A 15,450-nucleotide genomic window follows, 5' to 3' on the forward strand; every position below is an offset into this window, starting at 1 on the left:
TATTGGTCTCCAGTTGCCAATGGCAAATATTTAGTATTAGGATCGGCAAATTAGTAGGTATCTTTAGTATCCAAATCTTATAAATATAAAAATAAAAAATAATTTTAATATTTTAATTAATAATAATAAATGATAATATTATTGTGGATGAAAAGAACAATAAAAGATGAAAACCTCTCGTAATTACAATCCGCTTCTTTTACTGTCGTCAGATATTTATCATCAGAAAAAAGAAAAAGAAAAGAGGAATTCCAAAAATACGAGACATAAATAATTCACCTGCCCATTTGTTGCAGTCGTAACGCACCCACTGCTTACCTGCTTTTTTACTAGATGTTTCGTGGAGCCCGGATGGACCTACATGCGGGACCAGCTTTGGTGGAGGGGTAGATCCGTGAAAAAAGCCTCGAAACGGTGTTGATCGGATGCCACTAACGTTTGTGACTATGAAATGACGTGGCAGATATCTAAGAGCAAATCTGATGTCATCTTGGCCGTCCATTTGGTGACGATTTTTTATGACGCCAAATGTTCACGGGTTAGGTTTACCTTCCTTGTGATTAGAGGAAAACGGATTTATCCAGTCATGAGACCGGTATGCATTTGGGCAAAGTGTTTAGGGAAGAAAATTAGGCCTTCGCCTAAGATTGCTGGGCCCGATGTGTTCTTTAAGGGAAAAAGAAGGACCTTTCTCGGTCCTTATAGAAACCCGATTGGATCGCCGATGGTGGTCTTTTTCTTTCCTCGCCCGCTCTCCTTTGCACTGAGGGAGGAAGGAGGAGAGGAGAGCGGGCGGAACCCTCTGTGCGATTTCTCTCTCCCCGGCGCAAATAGGAAGGGATTAGTAGAACCCTAATCGATCGGCTAATTGTTCCATCGTGAAGTCGGTCCGGGGAAGCGATCGCGCCGCTTTCGGTGAGGAGATCATTCAAGGCGAAATCAAGGGGCCGTTTCAGAACCGTCTTGGAAATTTGTACTGCTCGGCACTCTGGGAGGAAGATAGCTTCTTGATGGATTCTACGGTGCTGGATGGCATCATTTCGCGGCTGCTGGAAGTGAAGGGGGGACGGCCGGGGAAGCAGGTGCAGCTCCTGGAGGCGGAGATCCGGCAGCTGTGTGTCGTGTCGAAGGAAATCTTTCTGCAGCAGCCCAACCTCCTGGAGCTGGAGGCGCCCATCAAGATTTGCGGTAAGCCCAGGCCAATTTTTTTCGGATTTTATCATCTTGGTATGGATTGATTCGGCAGCGTTGAAATGGTTTTGCACACATCTTGAATTTGGAGACGAAAAAGGTTCGAGTTTTGATGTCATTGTTCTCCTTCTCTAGTCGTCAATTTATTGTGTAGCCTTGGGAATCTGGTGATTGAAACTTGAACGGATTGCTGTTGCTTTCATTTCGGTTTCATGGTTTGTTTGGTAGCTTTCGTTAGTTGAACAGCATAGATTTTGTGTTCCAAGTGGCTTCCAGTATTGCTTAATTTTCCTGTGTAGAGGTTGCTGAATTTATGGAAAGGGCTCTTTCTCTTTAAACATATATTATCATGATAATGCAGAAAATTATTATTTCTAGGTATTATACATATCTGATAATTTTCTGTGGGACAGGGCATAACGAGATTTGGATAGTCAGCTATATGAGTCGAATACCTCGATTTTTTTTTAATATAGGAAAAGGGCAAATCGCCTACGCATCAGATTCACCTTGGTTATTGATAGAGTAAATAGGTTTTCCATTTTTTAAATCTCTTGCCCAAATCATGGTGTAATGTGTATCCCCTCTTGCTCTAGTCATTGATAGTCTTTGCTTCTAACCCCTTCTTTTTAACATCTGAGTAGTTATTTTCTTAGTTTTCTGTGTATTAATGATTCAATAACTCCTAAATTATTAGGAAATGTTTGATCAGACAAATTTCTTTGTTTTTATATAGATAAGAAGAGAAAGACACCTTAACTAAGCTAGTTAGGCACATAGCCCATTATCTTGTAAGCAACATCTATATCTTGAATTTTTATCTCTCTGAAACCCTTATTAACCTTATAGAAAATCTTATGTTTCATAGTTCTAATTTTTTTAAAAATATTTACAACTGCCTTTGCAACATTTTAATTAAATAATTTGTGAAAAAGCTGTCACCTTGATTTTATCTTCATTATGTCTTACAAGGATCTTTTAAATTTCTCATGTTGGCCTTTTAATATTGGCTAATGGGAGTTTTCTTTTATCTCGTAGTTAGATATGTCCTTTTCATACTGCATTACATTCTTTAGCCTCATTATTCTTTAACCTTATATTTATAAACTTTTGGCATCTCATATTGCTTACATTTTTACCAAGTGCTATGACATTCTCATTTTCTAACCAACCACTTGTAGGATCTTCACAGTCTATGCCAACCTTCTTTAGAAATTGTGCAATTATGGTTATATTGTTATTGAGACAGATAGAAGTTCGCAGGCTTCATTGAGACATCCCTTGTGTATGGGCCTTGTATTCCTTTTCAAAATGCACAGTGCCTAATTGTAGTGATAAAAATTCATTTTCTCTTTGTTTTCAAACAGTAGTTCTGTCTGATGAAACTTTTCAGACTAGATTTATTTGAGGAGTTAAAAGTCTTATTTACTTGAAAAGAGAAAAAGAAAAGGAAATACATTTTTCTCAGATTGGGGAACTATACCAGATGGTTGGTTACACATAAGACACTTCTTTTATTAATACCAATTTTCACTTTTTCTATCTCCTTTTTCTTCCTTTTACCTCTTGAAGAAGTCCTTTACTGTTGTTACTATCCAATTTATTATGATTTCTTTTTTTCTTTTCCTTCTACTACTTTTTTTCTTCTTTTTCTTATTTTCTAACACTCGCATGATTCATTTGTGTCCCACTTCTGCCACTTTATTGCTGATAAGATGCAATTCTCATAGTTATATTTATATTTAATGATTGTGTTTGTGATTAGTTAGCATCTTTTCATGGGAGTCATTTGTGATATTTAGCTTATAAGATACTAAAGATCTTATTGCATAATTTAGTAAGGAAAACATTTTAATCTTATCATTTCGAGGCTAAAATTATAATAGATTTCACATTTGACTTTTCTCCCCAAAAACTTTAGTGAAATAAGACCATGCATTGACTCATTTTAGAAATAAGATATTGCTCAAAGTGACTAAATTATGCTTCTTGACCATGGCTATAGTAGAGTAGACCTAAGGGAGGTGAATATATGCAATTCTTTTGTTAGACATGATGCTTCTTTCTCCAATCTCATTTGTTTTTATAATTTCTGAAACATTTGGTTTTCAAATGAAGTTCAAAGTCTATTGAGGACCTAAGACGCATGGACATGGACATGGTGAGGCATGTGTGTTTGTTAATATGGAGCGATCCCAAATCGAGGCTCTTCGTTAACAAATCGAGCTCATCTTCATACAAATGCAGCGATTGCTCTCTGTCCAAATCACCAGAGCTAAAGCAAACTGTCACCAGACACATCAATGTGGCCTTATTTGGTCTGATACCCATGTCTTTCATCCCTTCTAATTGATGCAATGCACCCTCGAAAAAGCCTTCATGGATGTACCCTCTCATCATGACTTGACATGACATCTCTATGAGGGTTTCCCTTGAACAACTGGTGAGCGGCTCCGAAGGAGCTGCAACAGGCGTACATCTAATGCAATTCATTAAGCATGTAGACATTAGTGTTGAGCTCAGCCTTGACGGTCTCCTCGTGGAACTTGATCCCGTACTCGAGCAGGTGTAGGTCGCATGCACGAAGAGGTATGTGTGTGATCGAGCATAAAGCTGAGGTGGAGCATAAGCTGAAAGGAGAGTGTGGGGGGTGGATTGGGGCCGTGGATCATTGCATTCCATAGAAAGAGGTTGGGAGGGCGCCACATCTGGGTGAGAACAATGCAGGTGTAGTTGAGGTCGCCGAAGGGGGAGATGGCTAGGAATGAGAGAAGCTTTGCTAGTGCATCGGGGGTCGTTGAGGCGGACGATGCAGAGGAGGAAGGCATGGGCCTGCTTGCATTTGGTGACGGAGGTGCGAGTTCGTCACCGCACATGAGTATCATGTGAGGAAGGGCGAGGGAGTGGTGAGGAAAGGCACAGGAGAAGTATGTGTCCGACATGGATATGCCATGTCCATAAATAAAAATATTAAATAAAAATAGACACATGAATAAAAAAATAAAGAATAACAGACATGTGTTTGGCCATGTCGACGACATATCAGCATCGTATCCATGTCCGGCACAAATATGCACACCAAATTGGCATGTCTGTGCTTCTTAGTTAATGACGAGATCCACTCTAGGGTCCTTTACTGTCTACGTATATGATCGTGATCTTCAAAATGCTAGACATATGATTTTGCTATCATGGCTTTCTTTTAGATGAAGTCATCCACATGAAAGAATATATAATAAATATCTGACAAATTGGATTGGAGTCAAACATTTTGATAAATAAAATTGTTTAATCTAAAATGATCATGGCTGTTTCTGTTTGGATAGGAACATTGTTTTTGATTTGTATGTTAAACTTGGCATGGGATGAAATATGCATTCACAGTATGTAAGAGTCCATTCTTATAATTAAGTAGCTTTTGTAAAACATGGGTCAGACTAGTAGTGCTGTAAATGGAGCAAGTTACAGGTTGATCTTACCATAAATGAAACAAACGTTTCTCATGACTGGGTTGGTCTGTGGTAATATAAATTGAAGCATTTGGATTCATTATGTAATCAACGGTTGGAATTATGTATGCTATGCTTGGTGCTACATTGAGCAAAAAAAGAATAATCCATGCAGTGATGCCCATGGTAACATGTGAGTTCAGTGAATTGAGATGGTTCTGTGCCATGGGCAGAAGCAAATTGTCTAGTTTATATGGAGCGAGTAGTGTAAGCTTCCACTAGAAATGAGAAGTCTGGCGTATAATTTAATGTGATGGAACATTGGGTAGTTGACTGAACAAGGTCTACAATGTGAAGTGGGTATTTCCAAGAAGTTACTTTGATTCTATGCTGGCTATATATATATATATATATATATATATATATCACTAATATCTGTTGGTAGGGTGCTCCTGCTAGAGGATGATAGATTCTTTGGCGTGTTTTCTTCGTTGAGTCAGAGTAAATACTTTCAGGTCAGAGTAACCTGTGGAATGCTAAAAACAAGGTCCAAACATGTGAAACAATGATGATGTGCTGTACCGTTGTAACATTACATCTTGATAACCATTTCTATTTCTTGTTTCATTATAGTAAATGCTTCTCTCAGAACTTGGATAATCAACTTTTTACCAATCTCTATTTGACCCATCTCTTACCAAGTTTATCCATAATGAAGTCAATAATAAAAGACGACAAGCATTTATCTTGCCTTTTGAACTTGTTAGTGGTCTCCCACTTCATCTGATTGCTAAAAATAAACAAATGTGGCTTTATTTTCTTATATCTTCAGCCTTGAAATGGACTTCACATCACCCGACTTCTTAGTTTTATTAACATTTCTTGTTACAGTTGCCCGTTAGTGTGATGTTAGTGGTACTTTATTATGTTATTTCTCTCTATATTTTACATTCTTCATTCTATTGCCACATTTATATTATGGTAGATTTCATATTTGATCTCAAATCAAGACTTATTGTCAGTTTGCTATTGTACTGAATCTTGTATTGAATCTCTTCATACAAAGGAATAAATTTGCCATCTTGTGTAAGAAACATTCGAGTGAAGATGCCTAGTTTGCCTGACTGTTGGGTATGATGCTCTTGATATTCCATGTGGATTAGCTTTCTTCCTTTCTCATCCACTTTTATGGTTAAAAAAAAATACTGTGTAAGTAATTAAATTTTCTTCTATGTATACTTTTTCCCTCTAGGATTACTCATATCAATTAAATTTACACTTTCTAATCAATGTAACCATATATAGTTTTAGTTAATCCATGGTCTCATTCAAGAAGGTTTCCTGTGTTTTTCTTTTTTTGCAGCTTGTTTCTAGTGTTTTCATCTCAGTGCTTATTATCTTGACTTGGTTTTAAAGTTCTTTTTACCTTCCTTTTCGGTTTTCTAAGATTCAACATAGTTGCATATGTGATAATGGAATATTAGATCTGAATGCCACATGTTTGGGAACTCCATTAACAAGTAGTTTCTAATACGTATAACCACTTCTCTTGAAATTGAAGCTGTGTTAACAAATAGTTTTGTAGTTATATCATAGCATACATGTTGATCATCAACCAATATTTATTAAGCCAACCAAGTACTATATGGACATGCATAGCTTGATAATGTTATATATTAAGTTTGTTATTATTTGTTATTATTTTATTCATTGATACCAGATGATTTGAGTCAACTTATTGCTCCCTGATACCAGTATTATACTAGTCCAATTGGTTCACTGAAATCAATACTTAAAACCATTGTTCTCAATATAGTTATTGAAAAGTAAATTAAAAATATTAGGGGTGTCCTTGGATGCAATTTTATTTTTTGTACTTATAATTCTAGCATATTAAGTGAAAATACATTTAAAAAAAATGTTTGGTTATAGCAACTTATTAGTTAAAAAGAAGTGGCGATAACCACTTCCTTATAGGGAAGAAATTGTATATAAGGAACATTGTCGTATTTGTGTTTTTGAAAAATTTAGAGGTAAAATGGTAAACATATTTCTAATTAAAAGTTGCAATATGCAAGTATAGTTTTAAAAAATAAATAATAACATGTTCAACGAACAGCTTCTTCTGTAATTGGTTTTTTTTCTAATTAGAAAACACAACAAACACAAACATTGTGAAACAGAGTTTGCTCCACCACTAGCTGCGTAAAATGGTCCTGTTAAATTGAGTTGACATTAATTCTTTCAGCAGCTAACATCATATTTCCCATGGTAAACAGGTGATATTCATGGTCAATATTCTGACCTGTTGAGGCTTTTTGAATATGGTGGATTGCCACCCCAGGCCAATTACTTGTTCTTAGGGGATTATGTGGACAGAGGGAAACAAAGCCTTGAAACCATATGCCTTCTTTTAGCCTACAAGATTAAGTATCCAGAGAACTTCTTTCTTTTGAGGGGCAATCATGAGTGTGCATCTATAAATCGTATTTATGGGTTCTATGATGAATGTAAGCGCAGATTCAATGTGAGACTCTGGAAGGTGTTCACTGATTGTTTTAACTGCCTGCCTGTGGCAGCTCTTATTGATGAAAAGATCCTATGCATGCATGGAGGTCTTTCACCAGACTTGCATAATTTGGACCAAATACGAAACTTAGCACGACCTACTGATGTGCCAGACAGTGGATTGCTCTGTGATCTTTTGTGGTCAGATCCTAGTAAAGAAATTCAAGGATGGGGAATGAATGATAGGGGAGTTTCATATACTTTTGGCCCTGATAGGGTCAGCGATTTTCTTCAGAAGCAGGATCTGGACCTTATTTGTCGTGCTCACCAGGTATGGATGACCATTCCTCCCCCCTCCTCTTTTTTCTCTCTCTTTAACTCACACCTATAAATCTCATGCTCACTCTCGACGACTTTGTTATCAGGTGGTGGAGGATGGATATGAATTCTTCGCTGACAGGCAACTTGTAACAATATTCTCGGCTCCAAATTATTGTGGTGAATTTGACAATGCAGGTGCTATGATGAGCGTCGATGAGACCTTAATGTGTTCATTCCAAATTCTGAAGCCTGCAGCTTCAGAAAAGAAAAAAATTGGGTTTGGTGGTACAGCTGCATCTAGAACTGGAACCCCTGCTTGGCAGTAGTACAACATCCAAAACTCATGTCCAGGAGTCAAGGTACCATGCATTTTCTTTTCTTTCAACTTTGCTGCCTGAGCAAATTCATGCTGTATAATGACAATAATATGTGGCAAAATGTTAGTTTTTTCAGTTGCAACCCTTGTAAAGTCCAAGTAAACATGAACATTCCAAATTTATCATTTCATAAATAAATAAAAAAGAAAACTCTATAAGACATATGTTCTTAATGAGAATATTTTTGTAAACTCAGTTAAACACACATCTCATGTGTCCCTTTTAGGCAGTAAACAGTCCAAATTTCCTCTTTTTATTTTCAATGTTTTCAGAGTTATATCTTTGTATCTTGATTTCTTGGAAAAGCTTTATAATCTACGTTTATCCTTCATTCAATTCTGTTTTTTGGTTTATGTTTCATCTGAGTCTTGAATGTAGATTGGAAAGAATCTAAAGGGCAAGTATGAAGCACCATTCAGTTTATTATTGTGTGTCAACTCTAAGAGCTTCCTTTGTGCCAGCAGTGTTTTCTTGGTTCAAGAGTGTGATTACAAGCAATCTTAGAGTGTCTGCCATGGTGTACTGTCCACTGATGGCTTGTTCGAAAAGGTACCAAGCAACATCGAGGTACTTTTATCCTATCAGATTTTTTGCTTGGTACATGTTCTGATGTAACCATGTGAATTGTGGATTTCGTTGATCTGCATAAAATTTGGAGTTTGTGATGTAGAAGAATGTTTATTCTCTTCTTAAGATTAAATGTATCATTGATTGTTCTAATTTCCCCAAGAGATCTGTGTACTTCTTTTTCCCCAAACATGTCTTCATTTATCTTGCATCTAGTTATCAGTTTAGCCAAATGCACTGAAAACAATATTGGTAAAAGGTTATACTACTGTTGCAACCATGAAACATAGCATGCATCTGACACTCATGTAGCATGATACAAATTGTATATGTCCAATGTGGCGATCTAGCGTGTCTACATACTAAAAAATAATATATCTGCTACATCAGCACAGCTGCGATGATGTTCTTCACCTTCTTTTTGGTGCTTTCCACAATATTGTCTACTTTTAAGCAGATCATAATCCATAGTTGCCATTATCAGTTTTGCCTTTGAGCTTGTACATCAGCTTTGTAGTTGTCATATCTTCTCTATAGGAACAATCTATTTGGCTATTCCAAATACTGCTGCATGTCTTATCAAAATCATAGGTCTTTTATGTGATAATATTTCATGGAATTCAACTTTGGTAAAGTTGTTTATTGATGTTAACATAATCCAAGTGTTTTTTTTTTTCATATACTTCGAATCAAACATAACACACAAGTTCTATGCTTAAAAAGTTCCCTTATCTTTGGCTGGTCAGTGTGGGTGTAGTCTGCATGCAAAAACTACAGCTCATGGTTATCGGACCTGAACTCGGGTCAAGTCTCTGATGGTTGGTTCGGACCTTAGATTCGATATAAAGTATTTTTAAAATTAAAATTATATATATATTATATTATATAACATTGCATGTTCATGAATTCCTTGACTCACAACCACATCTTTTTTCTTAGACACCAAAGGATTGTAAGAAGAGGAGTGGTATAGAAGATGAGCAGTAATAAAGAAAGGGGAAGAGAGGAGATGTGCATGTAAAAAACAAGGATTTATAATAGAGGAATCACATATCTCGCTCTTCATTACATGCTGCTAGTCAAACACTTAGGTGTAGCAATCTAAAACAAAACAGAGCTTCCTCCAAAAGTCATTGTCCCTTACAACCTTGCTCGATCTCACGTCTCTCTCTATAAAGCCACAAGAAAGTAGAAGCATAAGACTTGTTGCAATACCTGATCTTACTGGATAAACAACAAAGAAGCATCAAAGCAAACTTACCTCTCTTTTTCCTTTCTTCTCCAGACCTGAAGGAATTTCCACCTTTCTGCAAGAGACTCGACGAGCGTAGTCGCCAATTGCCGGTGCAGCATCATCAAGATTCTCATATGATATCAGAGGCCAAAGATGCTGAAACTATGTGAATCTTGATGATGCTGCACTCGCAAACATCGACTGTTAAAAGGAATGCTAAGAGCCATTTGATAGGGTTCTCGTTTCTTCTTCTTCTTCTTCTTCTTCCTTTAGGAGGAGGAGGAGAGAGATAGAGAGAGAAAGAGAGAGTGCGTGTGAGAGAGAGAGAGCGGTGAGCTTTAAGATGGGAAGGCAACGAAACTACAACAGAAACGAAGAAGACTCTCGAGATGCATGCACGCATCATCCACCCTCCTCTTGAGCCACGAGGACGAGCACCTACTGGCGTGGGGCCGGCGCCGTAGAATATGACGTGTTTGTCCCCACCAACTCCAATAAAGCTTTCGGCTCTACTCGGCTACCTGCTGTCTCAAACCCTCCATTCCCCATCCCACGAGTTCCTAAGAACGCAGAGAATATTCGAGAACCGAAACAACATGAGAGAGAGAGAGAGAGAGAGAGAGAGAGATCAGATCTTATCAAGAACAAACACTTACAAAACTGTTCTCTGTTGGGGGAGGGGTGAAAACGACTTCTCCGGCTAAGGATTTGAGAGGAGTATGCCAAGAACACAGTCTTTCTCTCCCACTGAGGATTCCATAGTACATGAAAAAGAGAAAAGAAGAAAAGCTAAGCCTTTTATGACTTGGACTCGAAAGCTTGAATGCAAAGAAAAAAGGTGCAGCATAGAAAGGGAAGGCATCAGGTGACCATAACCTGACCTCCATTCCAACATCTTTCGAAACAAGTAAGCAAAGAAAAACACCCATGGCCATTGACGTGTGTGCGAGAGAGAGAGAGAGAGAGAGAGAGAGAGAGAGGCATCTCCCTCTTCGATTCTGTGTAGATAGATCATCACAAGATGTGGGAGTAAAGAAGAAGAAGAAGAAGATTCTCCATGTCGACCATGCATGAATCCAAATTGCACTCATGAAGCGGCATGATTGCTTGGAGAGAACTCAAAGGTGGATTCTGCAATCCACCTGAGGAAGGACCCACCGCAGTACAATCTGATTAATTTGGCCCCTTTGTAGGTTTGTTTACCTTTTTCCCATTGTTTTTTCTGTCTTTTTTCTGCCTATGAGAACCAATTTTGTCCTCTCTCCAATCAACAAATCATTGTGCTTCTTCCTAATTCTATCTCAAGATTACACACAAAACCTAATGAACTTTTACTTCATCAACCTTCCTCGTAATTGTACCACAAAATAATTATTATTCTAACATAGTTTCAACATAATTCATAATCCTTTTCATCCAAATATAGTAGCAATACAATAAAAAGTTCTCTTCGCTACATTCTATGAAACACTCTGATCCGAATCTTTAATTATCATATCTTAGTCAACTTAACACTAGATCCGAACTCGATTAGCCAGCTGATCATAGCACGTGGCAGACAGACAATTGGCTGACGGTCCCATAAAGATAACTCGATTACATGTAGATTTCGAGCTGCAATCTCTTCTTTCGATGGCTGCTATATTGGCCAGAAGAGATATCCATCGTCTTGGTTTTGTCGATCTTGACCTATCAAACCGAGTCTTTTAATGGTCCGCAACTTGACTCAATCGATTTGATGGGAAGAATCATTTGAGGGTGAAGACAATGATGAGAAAATCTATCTACTACATAGGACCATCGTTAATGGCACTAACCTAGCATAAAATTAAATTAGCTGATAATTTAGGGTTAAGACATCCAAGAACAAGAATAAGCATAGCTTTCACTATCTTCGACATCTGTTTTTCTTAAACTATATTTTCTCCGACCAATAGTGAATTGGTGGCCGGAAGGTTGTTTCATACATCCTTTTAAGTCGTAGGAGATTCTGTTTCTTGAGAGCTAATTACAAATTGTCCCATGTAATTAGTTATTTTTAGTTTCTCGATTCTTATATTTTTAAAAATTATATTAGAATCCATATACTTACGAAAATAAAACATTGATTTCCTTATACAGGATTAAAAATATACTTTTATAATATTAAAAAATCAAGAGAGAAAGGTTTTGTTGGAGCAATGAAGTTAAATATTTCACTTTCGTAAGTATAAATATTTTAATATAATTTTTAAAAATATAAAGATGGAGATGCTAAAGATAACTAATTACAATAGTAATTTATTAACTAAGTTTGTCTTATAAAGTATTTTCTTATTTTGTGTAATAAATAGAGCCTAGAATACATTTCTTAATATTTTTAATGATAGTATTGCATCGTAGCTAATTAATGTTGTATTTAGTGTCTTCAAATAAATTCATAACTTTTAGAAGATTTTTAGTTGGATTATCATATTATGAGTCTTCTTTCAAACATATCTGGTGACTTAATTTGCATTTAGCATCTATTTTGATCAAATTTTCATGAGCTAATAGGCATCAGACGATGGTCTATCATCATCATCATTGGTTTACGTAACATGTTTTACTAAAATCGAGAGAGAATAAACATATAATTTTTGCACTCATTTTTTAGATAAATTGTTACCCCATTTCTTCGTTGTCCTCATTATCATCGATTTACATCATATATTTTATTAAAATTAAAAAATAAACATGAAATTAGATAAATTATTGCCCCATAAATTGGTTGCTGATCCAATTAAATTGTCATTCTCATAAGCTGCTTCACATCTAATTCTAAAAATAACTCTCCACCATTCTTTTCTTGTTTTATGGGTGATTACATTAACTTTGGATCTCTTTTACTTGAGAGAATGTAATCTTAAAATTGGGCCTAATTAGACTTTTCTTGCAACACACCCAACCCTACATTTCTTTTTTTCATATTTATAATTAGGCAAACCATGATATTTTATGTGCTAAATGATAATTTTCTATAGACTCAAATATTTATTTTGTGTGCTAAATGATAATTTTTCTATAGATTCAAATATTTTTCGACCTACTAATCGATATGTATCGATGCTTAACTCAGAGTTAATAATAATATATTTATATATTATTATAAATTAATTCAAGATTTTATTTTATTTTAATTTTTCGATTAGAATATATTAAGTCTGTGATTGGTTCTTTTAAGAATACATATAATTTTTCGGTGAAATTTGTAATCCAAACCATTATAATTCATGCCCAATTCAAATCTAATCGAGCCATTAACTTAAATTTGATTGAGATGATGAGGATCTGAGCCAAGCAAGACAAGCTTTCAGGCTCGCCAACCATGATTCTTCGAACATAAGAAGACTCCACTCCCACCACCTCATGCATCATTCTCCACAGGAGTCAGCATGGACCTCGTCTCTCTCTCTCTCTCTCTCTCTCTCTCTCTCTCTCTCGCAACATCCATGTGCCCTCACCTGGTGTGTCAGACAAGGCAGTGTGTAGCAATCAAAGCCCGAGGGCCCATCCATGTCCCAAACCACCACCTGATAGCTGACTGTGATCGGCTGCACCCACTGCCCCCGCCCTCTATTATGAGAAGGCCACTGTGGTGGAAGCAAAGCAGCGCTCCCATGTCGCGAGAGCTCTCACCAGTCCACAACCGAAGAGCAGCCATGCACCCATCGAAGCCGTAGACCAAGAGAGAGAGAGAGAGAGAGGGCACCACCTGCTGGGGATGATGGCCAAGAGAGAGGGAAGCTTGCCTTGCCGATCGTTCACCCGGCGGTGCCGCTTGCTGGTGAAGGAGCAGCGAGCTCGGTTCTACATTCTCCGGCGGTGCGTCGTCATGCTCATGTGCTGGAACGATCCCCGGTGATCCTCGATGACCGCCCAGCTCGCTAGGTTTCCTGCACGCTGCTTGACCATCCATGCCCACAACCATTGTGCAGGGTTTAGTACTGCTATGTATCTCCAGCTTCTCCTGAGCAACTTTGGTGGTCTTTGGTGCTTCTTTTCTTCCTCATCTTGTTCTCTCGAAGCTAATTAGCTATCTTATGTTTTCTGCGACCGTGTGTGGGAAGAAGAGGTGCTCTCAGCTCTCTTCTGGAAATATACTCACATATGTCCAAGCACATCGAGCATGAGACTTACATCCGAAGCCGCTCATCGATCCTGCCTGAGATGGTGAGTATGACCATATCAGCATCAGTCACATCCTCTTCGATTGGATAAGAGAAAGGATAACCCACACAGTTTTCTTGTCTCTATTCCCAAGGAATTAACAACCTAAATCAAATGAATTATCTACAGAGACTAATTTGTCGGGAAATATCGTTTAATCATGATGAATAGTTAATAGACTTGTGTGCTTATGATCTCTTCATCACTCCACATTTTTCTGAACCTTCTTTGTTTTTTCCTGAGATCGTGAACTAATTGTCTTCCATTATTCCAAACATCTCGAGAAGAACATGCCGTGTTGTGAGTCTCGCATTACTAATGACCGAAAGAGTTGACCAATATTCGATTCATGACTTAGTGTGAGCTGTGTGAATCCCATGAATTCTCAGATGGAAGTTGAAGACTGCCCTTTGTATGTGCTTCCCAGCAGGATGCATGGTCTCTCTGCATCCCAGTTCTTGCCAATACTGTTCGGATGATTCCATCCACCTGCGGTAGACAAACAAAGCCATTCCACAGAAAAGAACAACGCGATCCATAAGGTGAAATGATGGAGTGAACTGCAACATGGGACCTCCATTCGGTGAGATCATTAATGGCTGCCTTGAGGAAGACGAAGGGCAGGAGAGCACGAGTGCGTGCATGGGGGCTGACAGGAGATAAAGCATGGAGTTACAGTGCATCGCCAAAAAGGTAAGAGCAGGCAATGCTTTCTCAAATATCTTCCAAGTTATGACTTTTTGAAACGATAATTTTCTGTTGCCAATCAAAGCTGTTAGATACACATGGAACCCAATCAACTCAAAAGGATAATATGTCGATTAGGCGTGTCATATCAATATGATATTTAAATTTAATATTTTTTATTAAGGTATTTACTCTTTTATATTCGATGACATGATGGTTACACAATAACTTCCTTATTAGAAATAAATGCTAACTTTAGCATCGAATTAGCTATGTTTTCAATATAGTATTTTAGGACTCTTCTCGAATATTAGATGATTTTACTTTTAAATAAATCATTTTACATGTTTAAGCAAAACCTCTTTGAGATTCAATCAACATTCTAAATCCCATTCACAAGAATCATATTTTTACTCCATAATAGAAATCTTTTAAATTTCAAATACAACAAAATTTAGAACTAATTATATATTATCTTTTATAATTAGTTATCTTTAGTATCTCGATCTTTATATTTTTAAAAATTATATTAAGATTCTTATATTTATCAAACTGAAACATTTAACCCCGTTGTTATAATAAAATCTTATTTTTTTAAAAAAATATTAAAATTAAAAATTATCTTTTAAAATTTATATAAGAATTTTGATGTTTTACTTTGTAAGTATATGAATTTAACTCTTAAAAATATAGAGATATTAAAGATAATTAATTAAATAAAATAATCTATAATTAGCCCCAAGATTTAATGTTGGTTACGATATTGAGTCAAATCCACGAGTTCGGGCACGAGCGCTCGCCTCTCTCTCACAAGCTTAATCGATCGTCTCCAGCTTCAATCATACCAATTTAGTTGGACCAATTGCACTCGATTGGTTCTTCCAGATCGCACGTAAACCCGCGTGCAACCTGCTATTCTTCGTACTAC

General features: G+C 37.0%; 1 protein-coding gene and 1 long non-coding RNA gene across 3 annotated transcripts; one reads left to right on the forward strand and one right to left on the reverse strand.

The window, feature by feature from the left end:
- Positions 1-722: 722 nt before the first annotated feature.
- On the forward strand, positions 723-8,575 carry LOC135580758 (serine/threonine-protein phosphatase PP1-like). 2 transcript variants are annotated; one of them, XM_065146616.1, is made up of 4 exons: positions 723-1,188; positions 6,920-7,479; positions 7,574-7,828; positions 8,225-8,575. In XM_065146616.1, exons 1-3 carry the CDS (start codon positions 1,011-1,013, stop codon positions 7,793-7,795), a joined length of 960 nt encoding a protein of 319 aa, XP_065002688.1. In that variant the 5' UTR covers positions 723-1,010; the 3' UTR covers positions 7,796-7,828; positions 8,225-8,575. The 2 variants fall into 2 exon arrangements, with proteins under 2 accessions (XP_065002688.1, XP_065002689.1); XM_065146617.1 differs by having other exon boundaries at positions 8,311-8,575.
- Positions 8,576-9,431: 856 nt separating this feature from the next.
- Positions 9,432-10,762, reverse strand: LOC135635507 (uncharacterized). The gene is made up of 4 exons (XR_010495650.1): positions 10,529-10,762; positions 10,304-10,394; positions 9,675-10,207; positions 9,432-9,583 (listed from the first exon to the last, which is right to left on the reverse strand). It is a non-coding gene; the product is annotated as an uncharacterized LOC135635507 (long non-coding RNA).
- Positions 10,763-15,450: the final 4,688 nt, after the last annotated feature.

This window comes from Musa acuminata, chromosome BXJ3-4 (genome assembly GCF_036884655.1).
Source record: "Musa acuminata AAA Group cultivar baxijiao chromosome BXJ3-4, Cavendish_Baxijiao_AAA, whole genome shotgun sequence".
In the NCBI taxonomy this organism is placed as follows: domain Eukaryota; kingdom Viridiplantae; phylum Streptophyta; class Magnoliopsida; order Zingiberales; family Musaceae; genus Musa; species Musa acuminata.